Source organism: Bidens hawaiensis, unplaced genomic scaffold, assembly GCF_021521415.1.
Source record: "Bidens hawaiensis isolate Kalapana, Puna unplaced genomic scaffold, B.hawaiensis_p1.1 tig00001511_1, whole genome shotgun sequence".
In the NCBI taxonomy this organism is placed as follows: Eukaryota; Viridiplantae; Streptophyta; class Magnoliopsida; order Asterales; family Asteraceae; genus Bidens; species Bidens hawaiensis.
The window spans coordinates 3,740,265-3,763,398 of NW_027491085.1; the positions used below are offsets into that span (position 1 = coordinate 3,740,265).

General features: G+C 32.6%; 1 protein-coding gene across 3 annotated transcripts; it reads right to left on the reverse strand.

Moving 5' to 3' along the window:
• Positions 1–1,613: 1,613 nt before the first annotated feature.
• Positions 1,614–16,212, reverse strand: LOC143583485 (ABC transporter C family member 13-like). 3 transcript variants are annotated; one of them, XM_077065785.1, is made up of 36 exons: positions 16,134–16,212; positions 15,380–15,420; positions 15,163–15,250; positions 14,933–15,088; positions 14,721–14,852; positions 14,284–14,384; positions 14,003–14,066; positions 13,608–13,859; positions 12,750–12,819; positions 12,462–12,522; positions 12,155–12,242; positions 11,810–11,928; positions 11,605–11,702; positions 11,461–11,527; positions 11,254–11,371; positions 10,826–10,942; positions 10,331–10,411; positions 10,017–10,238; positions 9,674–9,775; positions 9,521–9,588; positions 9,308–9,439; positions 9,068–9,215; positions 8,486–8,769; positions 8,064–8,214; positions 7,757–7,932; positions 7,493–7,604; positions 7,362–7,415; positions 7,036–7,158; positions 6,779–6,877; positions 6,583–6,675; positions 6,040–6,150; positions 5,782–5,943; positions 4,909–5,096; positions 3,907–4,096; positions 2,761–2,928; positions 1,614–2,449 (listed from the first exon to the last, which is right to left on the reverse strand). In XM_077065785.1, the coding sequence occupies exons 1-36, from the start codon at positions 16,170–16,172 to the stop codon at positions 2,369–2,371; spliced, it is 4,356 nt and encodes a 1,451-aa protein (XP_076921900.1). In that variant the 5' UTR covers positions 16,173–16,212; the 3' UTR covers positions 1,614–2,368. The 3 variants fall into 3 exon arrangements, with proteins under 3 accessions (XP_076921900.1, XP_076921904.1, XP_076921896.1); XM_077065789.1 differs by having other exon boundaries at positions 13,608–13,894; positions 14,041–14,072; XM_077065781.1 differs by lacking the exons at positions 15,380–15,420; positions 16,134–16,212 and having other exon boundaries at positions 14,933–15,294.
• Between the last annotated feature and the right edge of the window lie 6,922 nt (positions 16,213–23,134).

Consider the following 23,134-nt stretch of genomic DNA (forward strand, 5'->3'; position numbering starts at 1 on the left):
CCAACTCAAAATACCCCCTTAAGCACCCAAATGCAAGTAAACAACCTTTAACTTATCCGAACGTAAGTTGTAATTTCGTCGAACACCTGGCGTGCAACACGTATTAACCACCAATATAGATAATTTGAATCAACAATCTGATTTTTTGAAAGAATGGAAAGAGAATACGTATATTATTATTCTTATTAATTTGAACAGACGGTGGTTGCGAGAGGGACGCGCGTGAGATGTCAGCGGCCAAGATGGACGAACGGAGGATGCGATTGGATTGAAAGGTGAATCCGATTGGAATGGAAGGTGAGTTCGATTGGTTGGTGAGACAGCGGTGGTTTGTTACGAGATGGAAGGTGGATGCGAGATTGGTTGGTGAGACGGCGGCGGCGGCGGCGGTTGGTGAGACGGCGGTGGCTTGTTACGAGATTGGTTGGTGAGACGGCGGCGGTGGTTGGTGAGACGGCGGTAGGATTTGGATTTTGAGGTTGTAATTTGAGGTGGGATTTTGATGTATGAGATTAGTTTTAAAAACTCCTTGGCATGGGACATGTAAAGTATTAGGTGATACCAAACCAAATAATTCGAAACATACTTACTTCTTACCTGAATCATGCATGCAAATATTTATTGTTATTTTATTTTTCCTTGAGTAATGAAATAATTTACTAATTTTTAGTTTCTTTTTTTTTTCTAATTTCACTTGGTTATAAAACTACATAAAAATTAAAATAGTAATATACTTATTTGGAAATACCATTGAAAATTTTTATCAAAACAATGGGTGTACCTGATATCCGATTGATATTGGGCCGGTATAAAATACGGTGTTACAATCAAGTATGATTAGGAGATTCTCAGTACTCGATCATCCCATTAAGTCATTAACATCCTTATTTGTTATATTAAAGTTTTTAAAGAGGTTTTTAATACATGCATTTTTAAATTTAGAAAAGATGACTTCTTATTCTTAGGATATTTAAAATTTGGTGAGGAGGTCCTTTAAATTGTGAAAAAAGTTTCTAAGATAGGATGTTTTTTTTTAATATGCAATTGCATGATTTTCATTTAAAGCCTAACCGACGTCTCATTTTAATATAGAAAAGTATTTTTGAAGGTTCGTACAATCGAGAAGCATAACTAGCAAGTTTATTCTTTGAACCCACCCGACCCTTTAGATGAGGCAAATGCCGGAGCTACTACAATAGCAAGGGAGTTGGAGGAAATAAGACTAATAGATAAATGTGAGAAAACTCTTTTATCATTTTGGTTTGGGATATAGTGGGAGGAGAATATATAAGAGTCTCGTCTCATCTTTCAGCTGGAGTTAAGGCTCTCCTTAAGAACTCTTAAGAGGAATTGATAGACAAAGCATAACATTTCTTACAAAGTTACAAGTGAAAGAAAGATTAGCTCGATGCCAGGAGGTTCCATCTGTCGATTAGCACTTCTTGGACTAGCATCTTAGCTAGGTAATGACATCTAAATTAACTAAAAAAAACTTGTATACATAATCTTCAAATATTTGATAATTGTACTTCAACAATTATTGGTGATTTATGCTGGAAAACAAAATGTTAAAAGTGTAATAAATTAAAATACTAGTAATAAAACTTATTAACAAAACCCTATTCGTTGACAATAATAACTTGTAAAATAATTGAACTAAAGACGGGGATGGTGTCACCAATGCAAAGAGAATTATTCCCGTTATCATGTTGTTCACCAATAAACACCTCCCAACACCCACATTCACATCATTTTCAACTCTTTTTATCCTTGTATTCATGTGTCCCCATGACTATGACATTTTTCCATACATGACATGCATCCATTCCACATCAATAACTAACGTGTGATGATCACAAATAGTTTTTTAAGTAGAAACTTAACTTGTAAATTAAAAAATTCGTATTCTTGAATCTTCGGGGAGTTGTGGCGTGTACAAATCACAAATGGAAATATAATTGAGATTACAAAACCAAACATCAATAAAATGTTAAATAGAGCGGGTGGTATATTAAGAACTTTCACTAAGTGTAAATTAAAAAAAAAACAAAAAAAACAAAACACGATGTCTACATAACATCAAAGAAAAAGATTTGGTTCGGTTGTGACAGAAAACGTCCTATGAGGGGCCTACTGTATTTTCTTTAGGCGTTTTAAAGATCGAAACGTGTTACACTAACAAGAGAAACTTGATTCGGTGTCTTTCCTATTCTAGAGAACCCTCGGGACCGCCCCTAGATAGATAAGTTTTTTTTTCTTTAACTAACCACGAGAATATAGATATTACATAGTACAATAGTTCATACAATACATATATTTTTGTACCATGTGCCACAACAACAAAGGAACATAATATTGAATGGTGGCACTACATTGAGGATGCTTTAGCAAAGCTCCAAAATCTAGAAGACTCGTCCTTGAGTAGAATCTGAGGGTTTCCTTGTTCCACCTGTACCATGCCAAAAAATAACCAAATTATAAAACATTTTTTTTCAAAATAATTCAAATAAAATAATCATATCATGAGGTGATGGAATAGGTTGCATTTTATATTATTACAACTTTTGTGGAAGGGAAAGGTCATATAAAGTAGAGGGTCCTTGTTTCCATTTAACAAAATGCATCATAATTTTCTATCACCACAAAACATGAAATTATTAACTATAGAAACCATGTCTTGGCGCATTACCTGACAAGCCTATTTTGTCACCTCTAGTTATGAACAGATTAAAACGAGCTAAGACAGTTTAGCTAACTTACCAAGATTCCTTGATCAAGAATAAGAACATTGTCCATATGTAGAATTGTGGAGATACGATGAGCGATTGTGATAACTGTCAAGCCTCTACATTCACTAGATATTGCATCTTTAAGTTTTGAAGCGGTTTGAGTGTCTATATTTGCTGTACATTCATCCAAACATAACACCTACATCATTTGAAACCATTAGGGAATTGGAATATGAGACACGAGTAGACGATAAGAGATGGCAATTTTGAGTCAAAACGCTACACACTAAAAAGTTGCCCAAAGTGTATTTTTAATGTATATAACCTCTAAAATCACTTTATGCAAAAAATTTGTAATACTACAGTTTCATTATTATATAATACGCTATGTATACTTGGTAAAAAAACGATACACCATGTATTTCTAATATGAGAATATATGTGTATATTTGTGATTTTAGGAAAGGGATCCTTTAATAACTCAAAAACTAAGTCGAATTCAGACACACGTTTATTTCATCTTAATTTTAATCCACCTCCCCTAAAGTCAACATGCAACTAAATATACTTAATGCGTGGCTACAAATTGTTTTTATAGTTCTTCAATTAAAAATGAGTTCTCATTTGATCATTAGGTTTATTATAACACTAAATTATTAGAACAAACCTAAACGTGTATTTTTATTTATCAATGGTTTAGGTCTTTTTATTTTTTTATTTTTTGTATTTCTTAAATACAAATGTGTACGTTACGTACCTAAAAAATCATCAAACTAAATTGTTCATATGTTTTTCCTTTTTTTTTTGTTTTACAAAACTTTTAGATTTTTAATCATTTACCCACACATGTCACATGTGTAGGTTGAAGAGAAAACATAAACATTGCATTTCAACCATTTTCTTGTATTTTACAAAAAAATAAGATTAATAAAATGAGCGATTTAGTTTGCTCTGCGTATTCTCACATCAAACCGTGCTCTGCGGCTAGAACCCTCCCTTATGAACAAAACTGATATTTTTAGTGTTTTGGTAAGGTAAACAGTGTTTACTGCTACGAAAATTTGAACCTTCATATGGATATAAAATGAAATAATCTGTTAACAAAATCATAACATTTCTGACAAACCAAACCCACCCATTTAGCCATCTCTACATTACAAATATGAACCGTTCTAACCTTAGTAGACTTAAGAAAGGCGCGTGCAAGGCAAAGGAGTTGTCGTTGCCCAACTGAAAATGAAGTTCCAGACTCTTTTATTTGCATATCTAGTCCTCCTGCGGCCCGAACCTCCTCCTCAATATGACATTTCTCTAAAGCTTTCCAAATATTTAAGTCTTCGTGTATGTTAAAGGGGTCTAAATTGTCCCTTGAGTTAATATGCAGGAAAACATAGATATCTTGTTATTTCCAAATGACAAATTTGACAAGTTTACTATGCATGGTTCAAATAACAAAAAGTTTGCTGAAAAAGAGTCAAATGGGCCAGTCAACCTCCTAAATTGTCACTATGCAAACATTTAGATTATTTTGTACTAATATTGCTTCTTTAAGCGGGGTCGTATTTTGTAGTAATATAATCAATGTTTTTAACTTTTTATAACCGGACTGGACAATGAACCGGTTGCCTTACCAGTTAACAATTCGGACCGGATTTAAGAACCCCCTGACGTCATATATAATATAAAATTAAAATTATATACATACATCTAATATAAAACAAAACATCAAAATACTTTATGTTTTGGTGTGAATCGGCATTTTTTTTAAAATATAAAGACTTGATAAATAAATATGAAGTCTCGAGACTAAGTGAATAAAAATATGCGATTTTTAAGAAAAAAAACAATTTAAAAAACATAAAAGCTTGAAAATCCGGTCCACCATAACTGGCCAGCTCAAATGAAGAACGGTCAGGGAGGCTTAACCGGACCAATTCCTATCCAACCTGGCAACCTGCCTATCCGGTTCAGTTTTGATAATACTTAATATTACTACTAAATGTAGTGTTTTGACCATTTTACCCTTTATAGTGGTAAAAGATGAAGTTTGATCTTAGCAACTCATGATTTTTTTATAATTTTTTTTAAATGACATGTTTCAGTAAGAAGCCATTTTGACCGGTTATCCAACCCGCCCACCGGACTCATCTTGCCACAGCTTAAATATGAAGGATTTTACCTTATAGTTCCTTTGAAAAGAAATGGAGTTTGAGGAACAACAGCAAAACGCGACCTAAGATCTCTCAAAGAAATGTCTGCTATGTTTATGCCATCAACTATAATATTTCCTGCGCATATTGGGTTGAGGCGGAATAAAGCATTCAAGATGCTTGATTTGCCTGCACCTGTTCTTCCAACAATTCCTACCTGATCAGAAACCACAATAATTTATGGATTGTCAGTGACAATAATTTGGGTTATTTTTATCTTAAAAAAAAATTCCTAGTACATTTTATTTTAAAAATTTAGATTATTATCGTAGTAATATAGTTTTTGTGATTGTATCTAATTCCATGATTGATATTGTAATAATATAGTTTTTGACCCGAACTCATATTGAATGCCTGACCCACCCGTAGGGGTGCAAACAAGCCAGGCTGAGCCCAAGATTGTCTGAGGTCAAGCTCAGCTCGTTTTGAGCTTTCTCTCTTAAGCTCATGCTTGACTCGTTTAACTTATGACATATAAATTGTTTAGTTGTTTTATTAAAAAGTATATACATAGTAATAGTTATTATGTAAATATCTATCAAATAAATTGTAATAAGAATTACATAAGTAGTAGGTTTGTTTAGGCTCGCAAGTCAACTCGAGCTCAATAAGTGAACCTCGGGCTCAGGCTCGTTTATTAAACAAGCTTATATTTAGGCTTGGGCTCATGCTCGGCTCTATTCGAGCGTTAAACGAGACGGTCTCGAGTAGCTCACAAGCATCTTGGCTTGTTTAAACCCCTACACACCCGTGTTGCCACCTCTACTTAGGATCAGCAATCATAGGACCGGAAAAACATAGGATGCATTAAATATGACATTTATGTTAGTAGATTGACAAACCTGTGTTCCTCCTGCTATTGTAAAACTAAGATCACGAAATGCCGGAGGCAATGATGGCATATATCTGAGTGTTACATGATGGAATTCAATATGTCCTTTAAATGGCCAAGTTGCATCTAAACTCATGTTTCCTTCAAGTTCTTCTTGAGGGATATCCATGTACTATATAATGAATATAATCAAATTTACAACTTGTAATTGTAAGTGTTGCAAAAAAAAAAAAAAAAACTATAATATAAATATTATAGTTAAAAGTACCTGAAGAACCCTCTCAACTGAGACTAGTTCTTTCTCGGTCTCTGTGAAACTTGTCAAAAAATTCCCTAACAATGATACAACTGGAGCTGCATAGGATAGAGCTAAACCAACCTGTTTACAAAGTTTGTGATCGTAAATGCTAAAATCATGTTTTTTTACAAAATGTGATAAACAGCGTAACCTGGATATTTTAGCCCAATTTAAAAACTCAAAAACCAAAATCCCGGTATTTGGTTTGGTTTTAGACCAAAACCAACCCATACACACTGCTAGGTTTGGGTTGAAGCAGGTTGACGGGCTGGCCCACGAACATTCTATACTAAAACTTTTTTATAACTATGTTAGTTATAGTTACAAAAACAACATTATTACAATAAATGATATAAAACTAGGAAAAAAAGTTGATAAGGAGGTCATCAAGATAAGACTTTGGTCAACTTTCAACTAATTCTTTTGATTTGACCCGTTTGAGATATAACACAACCCAAATGGTCCATTTATAAGTACAGGGGACTAAATTGACTCAATAAATTGATGACTTACCAGTCCTGGGGTACCTAGATTGATTGGAAGATATCCATTGGATCCAAAAACCGCCATCACCGCAATATAAGATACAACAAAAGCTGCTAAGAACTGAGGCCATACACTAATTATTGATATTATTAAGTTATTTAAGATACACGCTTACATCAATTTCTTAAAATGCAATATTGAAAATTAGTTTTAAGATGAGTACTTGTAGGCGTAAGGACAGCCACAGGCTTGCTATTGTTTCTGAATAAGAAGTTTTCTGATACATTTGAACGTGGTCGATAAATCTTGACAAGAAATAGTCCTGTGTACAGATAAAGAGCATTACTTAGTTCCATAAGGTAGTATGATTGAGTGACGCGTCAAATGATGACACTGTAACTAATGTGTCGTTAGCTTTTGACCATGATTATTTTTGTTGACGTGGCGCATGAAGACCAAATTTTAAGGAAACATTTTCACCTCGGATTTAAAAGCGCGGATAGTTGATGATCCATCAAGTATTTCAGAGAACGATGCATATATGGGTGATCGTGATACGCTGTCAAGTCTTCTTAATTCACGTGATGTTGACCTGTAGTAAAACTGAATATTCCAATATTTATCAGTATGTGTTACTATTGCCTCTGTGTGTGTGGCCTATTCATAACTAAATGTTGAGTTAGAACACGCCATGTCGACTTATTCATAACTAAATGGATCAAACTATTATTGTTTTTTGTTTTATCATTTAAGTATTTGTATGGGACTGATATATTGATAGGAGCTACTGTTTATGTAACTAGTACCTGCACTTTGCTGTAGACATACCAAGAGGGCAGAATAAGAAGCAAGAACATGACCTATACACAAAAATGAATAATGACCAAAGTTAATAACAAGTAAAGTTAAAAAGTATTAATGTTAATGTAACAATTACCTGCACAAAGGACAAAATTATAGCAATTCCTAAGAGCCCAACAAAATTGGCAAGCAGAATATTGAGAATGAATGGTAGAGAGTCATCAATTGTGTATAGATCTGAAGACAACCTACAACAGCAATCAGCATTATTATTATAATAACATATTTTGTAATCATTTTAGAAAATAGGACATAGAGTGTTTCAGGTCAACTCGACCTGGCCCGACCCGTTTCAATCCATACAAAAATGACACATTTACTCTTCTTGAACTTATGCTACCTGTTAAGTATTCTTCCACTCGGGGTCTGGTCAAAAAAGGCAATTGGTGCGTCAACAAGCTTTTTCAGTAAGTTATTGTGCACATGTATTGCGGCGTGTAAGCCTCCATATGCAAATGAGAAAGCCCTAACTAGAGTAAGAAACGAGTTTGCAGAACAAAAGATACAAAGTACAACCTGCAGTGTTAATTAAAAGTTGGTAAATCTTCTTATTCATCTGCAGCCTCATATAGAATACATATTTTACTAAATCTAATTAAATTATGTTTTGAGAACATTGCACCAATAATAACAACCGATATAATTACCAAATAAAAGGATGTTGGATGGTTTTCTAATGCAGCTGTATCAACCCAATAAGACAGCCACAGATCATTTCCATTTCTAGAAGCTTGCATGAGAAGTGCTGATAAACATGTTATGGCAGTTATATACCAACCAGAAAATGCAGCATAACTCCTGCATGATAGAAAAATACTGTTCAGTTGTTGGCTAAATATTTTGGGCCTTATTTCAGCTCAACATTTTTAGGCCCAAATTCATTATTTTGGGCCTTTTCGGCACAAAAATTTCAAAGCCGAATGGTAAAGCAAAAAAACCGAAGCCGGATTAGGCCCATTGTGAAAACCAAAAGCGAACGGTTCGATCTGAGCCCAAAGCGACTCAAACCAACCTACCCTTCCTCTACTTGTCTACACAAGATGATTGTTGCTAAAAAACATGCGCTCACATGTACACAGTTGTTTCAACTCTGCCTTCTTTCCTCTCTTCAACCTTGATGATGTCATCAGTGGGGTCCATAATATTAATAACTTCACTCTCTGCCACGTCATCCTCAGGGACCTCCATAGAAGTATCTCCAGTTTCTACTTGTGGTTTAGTCTCAGATGAGGTATTAAGTTCTTCAGTTTTAACGAATGATGCGTATGATGAATTGGAACAGTCAGTTGGACTTCCCACCCATTTCACTTGTCCTTTGTCCATTATAACAACCGTATCTGCAGCAAATATTGCCTGTAAAGTTTTAAAAGGTTGTTAATAGAGGTTATAAAATGTGAACTAATTAAAAGTAAATGCGAACATCAATGTGTTGGGCCTAAAAAGTTGTAATAATTAGACTAAATTGTAACGAGTCTGAAAAATATATATGAATTTATTAACAAACGGACTTGTACAAATGTCGGTGAACGAACATATGCGAATTTAAATGAACAAATGTAAACTGATATCAACGAACATAAACGAATGTTCATGAACATAAATATGTGTTCACCTATAAGTTTCCTATTATCCTAACTTTTTATTTAACTACCTGAATATTATGTGTGCAAAGAATGCGTGTTTTCTGGTCCATAAGAGGGCTAAGTATAGCATTTGATAAAATCCAGGATGCCACGTGTGCATCAACTGCACTAAGGACATCATCCAGCATGATTAACTCAGATCCATGGTAAACAGCCCTGTTCATTTTCCCATATATAAGTTATTAAACACCCTTTTGCATATTATCATCAAATGCTATTTTCACAAAGGACCAATTAGATAATGACACCTGGCAAGGGCTAAACGAGCTCTTTGACCGCCTGACAGGTTTACCCCTTTCTCTCCAATGTAAGCCATGTCACCTCCAACAGTTAGTGAAATATCTGTGTCTAAAGCACATGCCCCTAAAACAGCAGAGTATCTGTAATAATAATATTAGCTCATTTGTTAGTATCAACTATCAACTGCCACTGCCACATCAGCAGTTTCGAGAGAACAGTACCTTATCGGATCATAATCCTTTCCAAATATGACATTATCTCGAAACGTGCCAGACAGAATCCAAGGAATCTACATATCCATATAAAGGTAAGTTTAAATTTGAAAATTATGGAAATAAGTTTGAAACTTATATATTTAATCAAGTTTTTTTAACCTGTGGGACATATGCAACAGATCCTTTTGAATATATAGATCCCTTGATAAGATTCATTTCTCCTAGAACAGAATTCAACAAGGAAGATTTACCCGAACCAACCTGCAAACATGCATTATATTATGTTTCACTGATATTGTATAGAGTAAATTACATTTTCATCCTCTAGGTATATATCAAATTACAGGTTTCATTTTTGAACTAAAGAAATGACAGAAATCATTCTTTATGTTCGAATTTTTTTACACGTTTAGTCCTTTCCACTAACAGGCATTAGTTTTTTTCGTTAAGTTCAGTCATGTGCTATGCACATTAACTGAGGAATGTCAAGTGAAGGTTTGACCTCTCCAATAACTGCAACTAGAGAACCCTTTGGAATAGCAAGATTGACATGATCCAGAATCAGTTCTTTGACTTCTTGGTCAAGTGACCATGTACAACAAGCATCTTTCATCACAATATCCATTTCTTCATCTGTAAAATTATATCTTTCTTTGGTGGAAGAGGATGGTTCATGCTCAACACACGAGAGAAACTTGCTCAACCGCCTGGTAGATATAACTGCCTAAGGATAAATTTTAACAAACGAAGTAAACATATTTTCTGTTAGCTGAAAAACTTTATTTTGAAGCGGTTTAAGGGTATATAAAAACTCACATCAATCAACCCGTTAATGACCCATGGGAATGAGTTTAACGGGGAAATCAAATTGTTAAATAGAGCAAGACAAGTAAAAACCTGCAAAAGTAGAGGGTTAATTCAATAAGGAGATATAGTTTTAGAGATGCAAATAGGACAGGCCAGACGGGTCGGGTAACGGGTCAAAACAGACAATTTTTGTACACGAGAGTTGTGTTGACTGAAACACCGTTTATCCCATATTTTAAATCTTTCTATGAATACTCAGTGTGTTAGATATGATTACAAAAATTATTTGTTCTGTAATAGTCTAGTTTTTTTTTTTTTTTTAATAATGACTTAGGATGCCTTACTTATCAAAAGTACACATCGGGTGGCTTTCAACCTGTTTGACCCTTGATATATAAATCATACCTGAATCCCGAAATTTACCCATTCAAAAGTGAACGGATCAAATTCATAAATAAGAAAATAACAGGTAGCTCTATGCATTGTAAACCGGGTTTATTATACCGTTGCTGCATCTAGTTGATTCCCCATAATAACATAGAGTCCAAATGTGAATAAAGAAAAAAGAGTTGGTGTAGTTGCCCAAAAGAATACACACCATGCATCCAAGTACTTTCTCGTCTACAAAAAAAGATATCAAACAGTAAGAACAAAACCATATTAGGATGCCAGTGATTAAGGGTTGCAACACATATAATTTGTCAAAAGCAGGTTTGGCCCGGAACAAGTAGCGTTGTAGGTTTTGGTTGATCCGAAACACTTTTTGTACAAAAAGTTTAGCCTTACTCATATTACTCAAAAAGTATAGGATGAGGCTTTTGACTCATTTGATCCTTAGATTAAACATAATCCAAAATCGACATGTTCATAAATAAATGGTTCAAAATTGCCACCTATATCAATTATATAGTTTTGTAGAGAGTATTTGTTACCGATAAATATTTGACTTCTAAGGATCTTGTCTTCATTAACCAACCACTAAAAAGAAGCTCCCAACCATACATTTTCAAGGTGCGAATATATGTCAATAGTTCACCGGTCCTTCTAACCCTGCAAAGTTGTTACTTTATATTATACTTACATTTGAAAACAAACTGTTATTCTAAAAACAATGAATACTTTAGCAAAGGTGCACACACCTTTCATCCTTTTGCTCCATCATGTTTTTTGTGGCACTGGCAATCATTTCAGCAATCCATTTATTTACTGTACACGTTATTATTAAATGATTAGAGAGATATCATACATCAAAAAGTACGAAATGTGAAGACCCTATACTATACCCGGTATCAATAATATAGTTATTGTGATTCCAGCAACAAAAGCAAACTGAACTTGTGTATAGAGCAAATACAGGGCGATTCCAATTTGTACTGGCAAGCTGAAAGGTTAAAAAATGATTTATATGATTCAAATTCAGTACAAATGATAAAAAAAATTTAAGTTGTTACTTTATTATGAAGATGTGTGAAAGAAATAGATAAAGACCTCCACATGTCATGAAAACTGTTGCACATATTTACAGTTCGATCGGCATCCACAGACATGAACGTTTGGATTTCCCCCTCTGAAAACCGTGTTTTATTAGCAAGGCTGACGTGGAGACACTGAAAAAAAAAAGTTGTTTTATTACATATAAGGTCAATTGTAATTATATATATTATCATATAAACCTTCTTAGCTTTCATTTTGGCTTTTCTTAATTACCTTCTTACGCATGAATGAACTACTACTAAAAACATAGCATCATTTAACTTTACCGAATATATACATGCATGCATATATACATGTGTGTCTCTATAACCAAAAACCAAGAAACAAATAAGAATTTACCTTTCGAAATATAATGGTCATAAGACCAGAACGTAGCTTCAACTTTAATTTGGAAAGCCAGAATGTATACTGAGTATCCAGAAAAGATCTGCACCATTATAATAGTGAGAAGTTTATATACAATACAATATCATCAAGATTTCATTTACAACTTTTCAGTGTTAATGAAAAAAAAGTACATAAAGGAGCAAACAAGGGAATAGAACATGAGTTTCCATTATCGAGTATCTGAAATTATTTTGGTAAGTTAGAAGCAATATAACTTTTTGATGTAATAGTATTACCACAATAAGAGCATAAGACTTACTTCAAAATGGAAGTCAAGCCAAGGGAAATGGCGAGGAAATAACCATCAAAATTCCCAGATCCTGTTTGTAATAAAAAACAAATATGGTTATTAATGGGAATATCAATCGAGGCAGTTCACATAGTATTAGAAGCAAATAGAAAGTGCAATTCCCATTTTTGAAAGTGTCAAGAAATCAATGGATTCCTAAACTCAACGTTACAATATCAATGTCATAAGTTATTAAAAGATGAACTATACATTACCATCATACATAAAGGATAAAGATAAACAAAGATAGAAATTGACCTTCTTGAAGATACTTAATCAGTAAATTAAGAAGCAAGGGTCCAGCAAAACCAAGACAGTCATTTAGTACCTGAAGTATTTATAGAGTATGAGACATATAAAGACTATAAGAGAAATAACACTTACTACACCACTGATATTAAGTTTTTACTTTTCTTTTTATTTTTTGGTACCCAAGCATGGCTTTGTTTCTAACAGGCTATTCATGCATAAACATTCTCAGTAAGTCCACTCATGTTTCATTTTGCTTCATTTTGGCTGTTCCCTGCCCACAAAAACCCTGTTTTTTCCAATAACCATTTACCCCTGAAACTATAAAAATTACCATTTTACCCTTGAATTTAAGATTACCATTTTACTCTTGAAATTGTAAGACTATCACTTTACACTTGAAATTGTACAAGCATCATTTTTACCCTTAAAACTATAAAATATCCACTTTACCCTTGAAATTGTATGATTACCATTTTATCCTGGAAAATGTAAGATTATCATTCGACTCTTGAAATTGTAAGATTCCCATTTCACCCTTAAAATCACTATTTCACCCTTGGATTTGTACAATTAATATTCTACTCTATAAACTCCCCAAATTGTAAAATGACCAAAAATATCAACAGTGACATGAATATACATGTTTGGTCAGTTTGAAAACAATTCCAAACTTAAATCACTTGTTGATGCACCTCTACTTGAGTGTCCTGTTTGAAAATGACACCTCTACTTGGGACTTATCAGGCTATTCTGGGCCGGGCCTATGACCGAGTTTGGTCTTTGGCCCATTTATAGCTTTTTTATTTTTCTTCTTTGTTATTCTGTTCCTAAGCTAGAAAGTAGTAAGGAGATAATTTGTAGAACCTTTAACAGGCCTAAACACATATATGGCCATCCATATGCATAACAAATTGTCCAAAACAGAGAAGGATGAGAGCAATCATGTCTGGTTTGATCTTCCCAACAGTTAAGCAAAGAATCATGGCAGAACAAAGGATCCATGTCGGTTGGTAGTTGAAGCAAATCATTAAAGTCAAGCTGTTTCTTTGCACCATGTTCCATTACGGGATTTATAGATTTGAATGTCATTATATTCCAAAAGTTGGCAAGAACCCCCTTTATTAAACAATTAAAAACAACACATAAGTTACCTTATTTGAAAATAGTAAAATAATGTGTAATGCTACACTGATCCTAGCAAACCCTGTTGTAAAACATTACATCTTAAGGTTAAGATTTTGAAGTTTAATAATACGTACAGGATTTGAACGAAAATGGTCATCCATATCCGTTTCACAGGAAATCAGTGACTCTTCCATTGAACTACAGATTGATGGGTAAAAAGTCAAGAAGATTATAAACATAACACACGTAATAATCAAGTTTTAGTTTAGGAATGATAACACTTTCTATATAAGTTCCAGATAATTTGCTTTTAAAATTGTGAATTTAAACTATAAATAAGAGGAATTGATAACTGTGAATTATTTTGTGCATCTGACTGATAACCAGAAGTAACATAACTTATGGGATCGGTTACCTATTCCTGCGAGATGCCTGCTTCATTCTGATAATATAAATCAGTACACCAAACAGAACATCCGCTGAAACTATTAAGCTCTCATTAATGCAGCTAAAAACCTGCAGAACAAAATGTAAGTTAACTGATGTCTTTCTAAAGACTTCAGATTCAATAGTACTTAGATTGTTGTCCAAATAGCTTTTGATAATTACAAAATCTAATTTCCAACATTTAGTCGTTACAATCTAATTACCAACATTCCAAAACGATAAAACGGAAGCAAATGAAGAACGTCTAGGTTATGCTTATTCAGGCGCGGTGAGAGAACTTTGAAAGCATATCATATGTCACACAAACAAAAAAGGAAAGTAAAAAAATCCATCAAGTTGAAAATAAAAAGTGTTTCATATGCCACATTAGCGAAAATGCAGTATCAGGAAGATAAAAGTAATTACCTCCATAGAAGAAAAGGTTGCTTGCAAAACTGGGATCGCTAACAACAGTTTAATGATCCACCAAAAACACAGTACCCGATTCGATAAGACAAATAACCAGCAATCAAACCTTGAAACAATAAGTATAGTAGCCTATAGTATGTACCAAAAGAATCAAAATCAGAAAATTTCACAGCTATATTAAGAATTAAATTCATTAATAAAAGTCTTACCCAAACAATGAGTTGAGAGCATCTTAGGAGCCATTCATGATATAAAGCAGGATGACCATTTCTTGTGTTATTTAGAAGCATAGTTATATCAAAGCATGCAATACATGCCCCAATTACGGGTAAAAGGAGCAAGAAAACCTTCTCATAGAGATATATCTGCATTGCGTACTATTAATTAAACACAATAGCCTCATTTTTAGTCCAACTATATTGCAATAAGCACTTGTTACCTTTCTACGTCCTCTGGTAGTTCTTTCGGAAATGACAAGCACAACAATTATGACAAGTGTTATTATACTTGATCCAAACCCTAGAACTGTGAAAATATTGTTAAGAAAGTACAATCAATGAAGCATAGTAAGATAACACTTTGTGTATGTGTATTAATTATTGTGTTTAATTTTGAGCATTAATATAGCATAAAAAAGTCCATAAAAGAAAGGATATATGTCATTTATGCATCTTGAAATTCCATTTCCATCCCATATCTGATACAAGAAACAGAGTTAGGAATATTAATACATTATACAAAGATCATAAAAGAAAGCAAAAAAAAAAAGGCTAAAACAAAATTCAGTTATCAAGTGATTTTGTTTATGATCCACATAAGAGTATTAATAGCATAATTTCATCAATTGCATTTAATTTCCATATGAATTTTAATTTTGGAAACCAGTCATCTAGGTAACATGATATAGCAAAACAGTTAGATTCTAATCTTTTATTAGATTTTTAGCATAAATTTCAGCCTGAAGCATACACACACAAAAGGTGATGTGTAGGTTGTTGTAAACAATATATTCAAATTAGATTCTATTACATTATTCTACCCTGTCAACAACTGTAACTAAAAGTTTCATGTCCACTGTGACACTCGAAATTTTTTATGAAATTTTACTAAATCCTCTATAAACATGTAGAATTAGGTTGTGAAAATGGAATTGAAGAGTTAGTGAACTAATTTACACGAATGATTATAACCTAATAACGAAGATCGTCAAAATTCTGGCAATTAAGCCAAATTGAACATGAAGTAATTACTTCTAAGTAAACAAAATTACAATAATTAAGTTAACTTCTGACTGAATATCATCATCATCGATGAATTTATAAGTCAATTAACAAGTTTCAATTTCGATTTACGACTCAAAACCGTCATGATAGATAAATAGAGAAAATGAAACGTAATTAATATGCTTACGTAAGGAGAGGTAGGGCAGATTAGCTTAACGAATTCCATGGCGGTGTAGTCGCAGTCGTTCCGTCACGGCGGCGTAAGGAATTGAGGACCGATTGTTGTTAAAGTAGTTAGCAGTGGCAGTGGCAGTGGTAGTGGTGAGGTGATGGTAGCTACCGCTTTTCAGTTTCGCATTTCATGCACCTTTCTTTGTCTACTCACGCTATACAAATCCTCTATTGTATATTTCAATATTGTTAACTCAATTCCAATAAACCAAGCTAGTGAGTATATAATTGAGTTTAAACATTAAATATACACATTGTATTTAATAAAAATACATATAATCTTTTTATAAAAATAAAAACTATCGGGCCTAGTGGGATGTCATGTTGGGTATGTGGCCGTCGACCACCCAGCCACCCTCAAGGGCCAACCCTAATAGGCTGATAATTAGTAAGTTTGGCAAAACGAGATCGATGACATGCTAAAAACGGGTTATAAGTAAAAACTGTAAAATGTAAAATTGAAGAAATCCAAAAGGTATCTATTTGAAACACAACACCTTTATAGATAATTTATTTGGTAAGATTCTATAGCGTGCATGCACAATCACATGCCTTTAAACTTTAAAGATCCCATGCAAATATCCAATGCATCGTCTTCAGACTTTTGGAAAGCATAATGGCAGAAAAAGGAAAGGTAATTAAAAAAAGTAGAGAGAGAAAAAACATACAAAGATAATTTTACAGACCATCTTTTTCTTAGGCGTTGGTATATTTTTAGGGCAGTTTAATGTAAAAATGAAATTAACGTGTAAAATGTGAGAATCAAATAGAGTAATTATATATATAAGTAGAGTAATTACGTAATTACATCATAGAGTAATTACATAATTACTCTACTTGTATATATAATTATTCTACTTGATTCTCACGTTTAACACGTTAATTTCATTTGTATTTGATCCAAACCCGTATATTTATATAATCGTTAGAAATGAATCACTCATTTAGGTATTAGATATGAGACTAACAGTCACGTATTTAATTTTACAAATATATCAAACTTTTCATCAATAAGAACTAAAACTAACATAATACACGATAACATGTATATTACATATATTTAGATACAAATATCGATTCATGTATATGCCATTAGGGGGATATGCTGCTTATTGCTCACGAAAACATACGACTTATACTATAGGTCGCCCGCTTATTTTATACATGTATTGAATAAAAATATTTAACGCTAAAGAGAGTAAAATAGGCACATGAGTAAAAGTATATGCGCGACCAAAGGCTCCCACATTATAACTCATCATCGTCGTTATTGTCTTTGCCGTTGTCATCGTCGTCGTAATCACTATTTCTCTATATGTGTGAAATTATTTTGACGTTAATAAATATAACATGCTAAAAATATATATATATACTATTTTCATGAACTTTTGTTCATTTATAATGATTAAGTGGCGCCACCCCTCTTCCGGGGCCAACCTCTCCCTCATCTTTACTATTAAAATTTTAAAATGCGCAATTTGTTTTCGGTATATATAAAGAAGTAATCAAAGCATTTAGGTAGCTTTCACTAGTTGAATCCTTAAACTTAACGAGTTTTATCTTGCCGCAGTATTGTTGTGTCTTTGGACGTGTGTTCACGGGCGTTGCCCTTAGGTAAGGGTTTTTCCCGGATCAAAAGACAAGTGTATCCAAATACAGTAAATTTAGTCCGTAGCCAATTTAAAAGTTTCATTTGTCGTTCAATAAAAATCAAAGCTATGTCCTGTCTCACGTGCTTGGCACGTGTAGATTAAAGTTTGTTGCTGCTTGTTTTATGGAAAGCAGTTAGTAAAGATAAAGAACACCTCAATAGTCACAACAAACTTTGTCTTCTTATGTTCTTTTAACCATCTTATCTTATTGCTTCCCAGTTAAGTCTACTATATTTTTAAGTGCACTTTAGATTATGATATTTATTTTTTGATTTAGATTACGATTTTTATTTTTTGGAAGACAAATTTGTTTATATTACATGAGACTCAAATTCAGAATCTTTATATTTATTTTAAATTTTTTTATCTTAGCCGTTGACTACTGAGCTACCATCCCAATGAGTTTATTATCAAAATGGGGTGAGAGAAAAAATTATTTAGTAATAGATGATTTAAAAATTATTTACTAAAATAAGTATTTTCTTATAAACTCCATCTTCTCACTCTTAATCTTATGGGTCATTTGATAAAAAAGATTTTATTTAAGAAAATCTATGAAAAACTTTCTAATAAAATTTAAACATTTTGTTGATTATTATAATTTTATTAAAAGTTACTTTAAGTATATTTAACTCAGTTAATAATGTTGATATTTTAATTATTTTACTTTATTTGTGTAAAAACAAATTACGTTATCAGTATAATACCTTTTGATCTCCTTAATTAAAAAAATATTATTTATATATATGATGATTGTGATTTTTTTGTCGTAAATTATATGGGGTCGCCGTGTCGGTATTGTATGAACCGAACTGATTTCAACCAAATAACAAGAGTATTATTCATTTCTGAACATATCACGACTTTATTTTTTTTATTTTTCTTTCAATTGTTATAGCGAGCTCCAATAACGTAATGATAAGAACCAATAACGACTTTAATTTTGAAAATCATAGTTTTTTTAACTACGTTATCTTGCCAAATGCGATACATTGTTTCTTTTTTTTTCACCGTGTATAAATATCTACATTGTGGTTAAAAAAGATTTTCGATTCTTTTGTTCACAGAATTGTATTTTTATTTGTCTTCTGCTTTTTAGAGTTTGTTGATACAATTGTTATATAATTTGTGTTAAATCATTGTGAAACAATAACAAAAAAATATTATAACTACATTTAACTAATATAAAATTAAAAAAAAACACTTATTTTATATTCTTAAAGAAACTAGAAATGTATTTACAAAGACCAAAACATTTCTATCAAAAATAACTTTTATTAAGCTTAGAGTATGTTTATAAACGAATATTAAACATCTTATTTTTCTTTCGATATTATCAAGATCCAACAGAATATATTTTTTTTGTTATAATTTTTTTCTTAGCTTTTTTAAGAAAATACATTTTGAAAATAAATATAAAAGTGGTTTATCTAATAAGATTAGGGGTAAGAAGATGGAATTTTCAAGAAAATACCTATTTTGATAAATAAATTTTAAATCATCCATAAATACTTTTTTCTCTCATCTCATTTTAGTAAAAAAAAAACTCTCATCCCAATACTACTATATTATATACATAAATCAAATATACATACTATAAATTAAACTACCATTTAATAGGTTTCTTTTACTAAACCCAAATTTGACAAACGTATTCTACGCGGAATGGTTTTAACTAAAAAAGAACTTATTTTTAGAGTGGTGACTAGCATTAAATATAGCGATGATCAGACCGTTTTAAATGGGTGTGCTGTTTTTTAGTAAGAATTTCATTTAAGAAGAATTTAAAACGATTAAAACTCTCAAGCCCTAACTCGGTTTAAATTTTGATGAACCATAACTTTGTTGCATCTAGATGAACCCTAACTCGGTTATATCTCGTGTGTGTCTCTAAATGAACCATAACTCAGTTGCATCTCAGATGTTCTAATGTCTAACCATAACCTGGTTTATATAGACCAACTTAACTTGCTAGCCAAGACAATACTAATTATAATTACAAACAATTAGGAAACATGTTGTAATTGGAAAACATAACTAACTATGACCGACTTGTTATTATCGGTCCCTCAAGTTCAACGGTTTGTGACTTGGAGTTCGAAATTGCATCCAACACTTTCTTTGTCTACTAATCTTTATTTGGACTCATTCAGAGTTGACTGACTATAAATGGTTCATTTCTACTCATTTGTTCACAGAATGATTATAATTTTGAACATGAAAGCCGACTTAGATACTTTTCCATCCATCTTCCCTAACTTTGAATGGATAATTGACCTGGACTAAATATGGTTAATTCATTCATCCAACAAACTCATTTAGTCATCTGTATGCACCATGTTCGCAAAATGGTCCTATTTGTGTCTATGTATATCGGCTATTATGTCTGACTTGTGTGTGATATGTAACATCCGACCCCTCGTGGTACGTTGCTTAGGTGGAGACTTTCCAGGAGGGCATGACGTCAGTCATCCTGTTCCTATTTTCATCTGAGCATACTTAACTGTGAAGCTATTCTCTTGTCCACCACTGTTAAGCCCAAAACGCATTGGTGATTTAAGAAGCGAGGCATTTACTTATGAATCAATGATCACTACGGTCGATATGAGATTTGCCTAAGATGTTACATGTTACATAAATTTATTTATGTTTAAGCCCATTCTTTACTTCAAAGTGAAAAAAAATTTCTGAGACCTATACATATCCGAGTTTAAATTAAACTCTCGTCCATTTTCTAAACTACAATCAAACAGTATGAGTGTTCAGCCTTCATTTTCTACTTTAATTACTTTACCCTTACCAATTAAAGTAATTTTTTTAACTAAGGTTCGGATCATATATGTTTAAAAACTCATATTTTAGTAATTAATCTTTCAACTTAATAAAAAATATAAAATTCTAAAACTAAGATGTGAAAGTTTGTAACTTGTAAAATCCGCCATGTCATATTGAGTACCGCTAGTGTTAGTTATTCTTTTAAAATGACTATAAGGGCATGTTTAGAATGCGATAATAGAATGGAGACGGAATTGGATGGACAAAGGCATGAGATGGATAAGGAAATAAAATGGATCATTATCATTCATTTTAGGTTACAGTGGTAGTCGAATCAGGTTTCTAGATTTGAGAATTTCTGAAAGTGAATTTGGATTTGAACAAAAATTCGAATTTGACAAAACTGGCAAATTCAAACCCAAGAGGAAAACAATGATAGAAAATTACATATTTGCAGCCAACAAAAAACAACAGAAGTATATTAAATTGCTGAATATATGATTAATTTAGACTCCAAAGAAAAAAAATATATATAGTTCAGTTGGTATCTGTTTATAAACTTAATTTGACAAATTCACTCATGCACCTTTCTTAGTCTATTTCTACTCATTTGTTCACAGAATGATTATAATTTTGAACATGAAAACTGACTTACATACTTTTCCATTCATCTCCACTAACTTTGGATGGATAATTGACCTGGACTAAATATGGTTGATTCATTCATCCAACAATCTCATTTATATGCACATTGTTCGCAAAATGGTCCTATTCGTGTCTATGTAAATCGGCTATAATGGCTGACTTGTGTGTGTTACATTCATTTACTTGATGTTTAAGCCCATTCTTTACTTCAAAGTGAAAGTTACTTTCTAGGACCTACACATATCCGAGTTTAAATTAAACTCTCATCTCGTTTTCTAAACTACAAGTCTACAATCAAACAGTATGAGTGTTCGGCCTTCATTTTCTACTTTAATTACTTTGCCCTAACCAATTAAAGCAATTTTTTAATTAAGGTTTGGGTCATATATGTTTAAAAACTCATATTTTTAGTAATTAAGTATTTCAACTTACTAAAAATTTAAAATTCTAAAACTAGAATGTGAAAGTGTTGCCATTCCCGCGTTGATAGGAGAGTAAAGTGGTAAGGGTGTTAAATCGGAGGTCAGGGGCTGATATCCCATATTGTGCAAATATTTAGTCGTTAAAAAAAGGGATATGAAAGTGTGTAACTTGTAAAAGCCGTCATGACATTATTGAGTACCGCTAGTGCTAGTTATTATTCTAAAATGACGACTATAAGGGTCTGTTTGAAATGCGGTAACAGAATGGAGAGGGAATTGGATGGAAGAAAGAATGAGATGTATAAAAAACGAAATTGATCATTACCATTCATTTGTCTTGCTTGGTAAACTTTTAGGAATAGAATGAACGATTATTATATATGTTGTTTGGTAAATACAAAGACAAATTACAAAGATACATCTTTCTCAAAATAATAAAAAATTACTAACATAAAAATTTGCCAATGACGACGGTGGTGGTGGTGGGGACGGTGGCGACGGTAGTGGTGGTGGTCGGGCGGTGGTGGTCAAGAGGTGGCATCGATTGTGGCGGTAGTCAAGTGGTAATGGTGGCAGCCATAGTAGTGGTGATGGGGTGTGAATGAATGATTTTGATGAAATAAGATTTTCTTATGTAATTGTTGATTCTATTTGATTAATCAATTTAAACACTTATTTTTCCATTCCATCAAAAAGTTTCATTTTATTTCTCCTTCCATTCTCTTATACCAAACACTACCTTAAATCATAATATTAACCCTAGTCTAGATTCATGAGTTGATAAAAAAATCCACAAATTAAGGGAAGTACTGATATCATAATTGACCACGAACTAGTAAGCTTTATATAGGGGATTAGTGTCCAGTGTGGTGATGACAACTTAAAATAATAAGAGTTATATAGTGGATTAGTGCCTAGACTGGCCTAGTGTGATAACTAAGAGTTAACATGCTAGACACTTGGAAATTTACACACGTGTTCCATTTGCTATGGTAATATTGTTGTTCCGGTTCTTAACTTCCAAAATAATTACATATTTAAACCAATCGTTTGTCAAACATAATATAAACGGCCATCCACTTGGAGACTGTTTGATCGTTCCTTTAATTTGACAAACTCCTATTATCTCCTACATCACACTTCTCTAAATAAATAACTCCCAGAACAAAATTTATGACCTCAACGAATTAAAATTACTCTCAGAACAAAAATGTATTTAGTTCAGAATTGTTCAAGTCAATTACACTTTGTTATTCTCAATTCATGTTCAGTTCAAAATTGAAGTTGATATGAGGATCGATTGATGATTTCTACATGATTTAGATTGATTTCATTGCTCAATTCTGGATCAAAGTATTCATGGTCAAAAAAATCATATTTTGAAGGATTTAGGGATGACGACAGAAGGAGGACCGTAGAGAGAAAATGTAACAAATTTGCAAAGCTCGATGAATTAGTTTAAT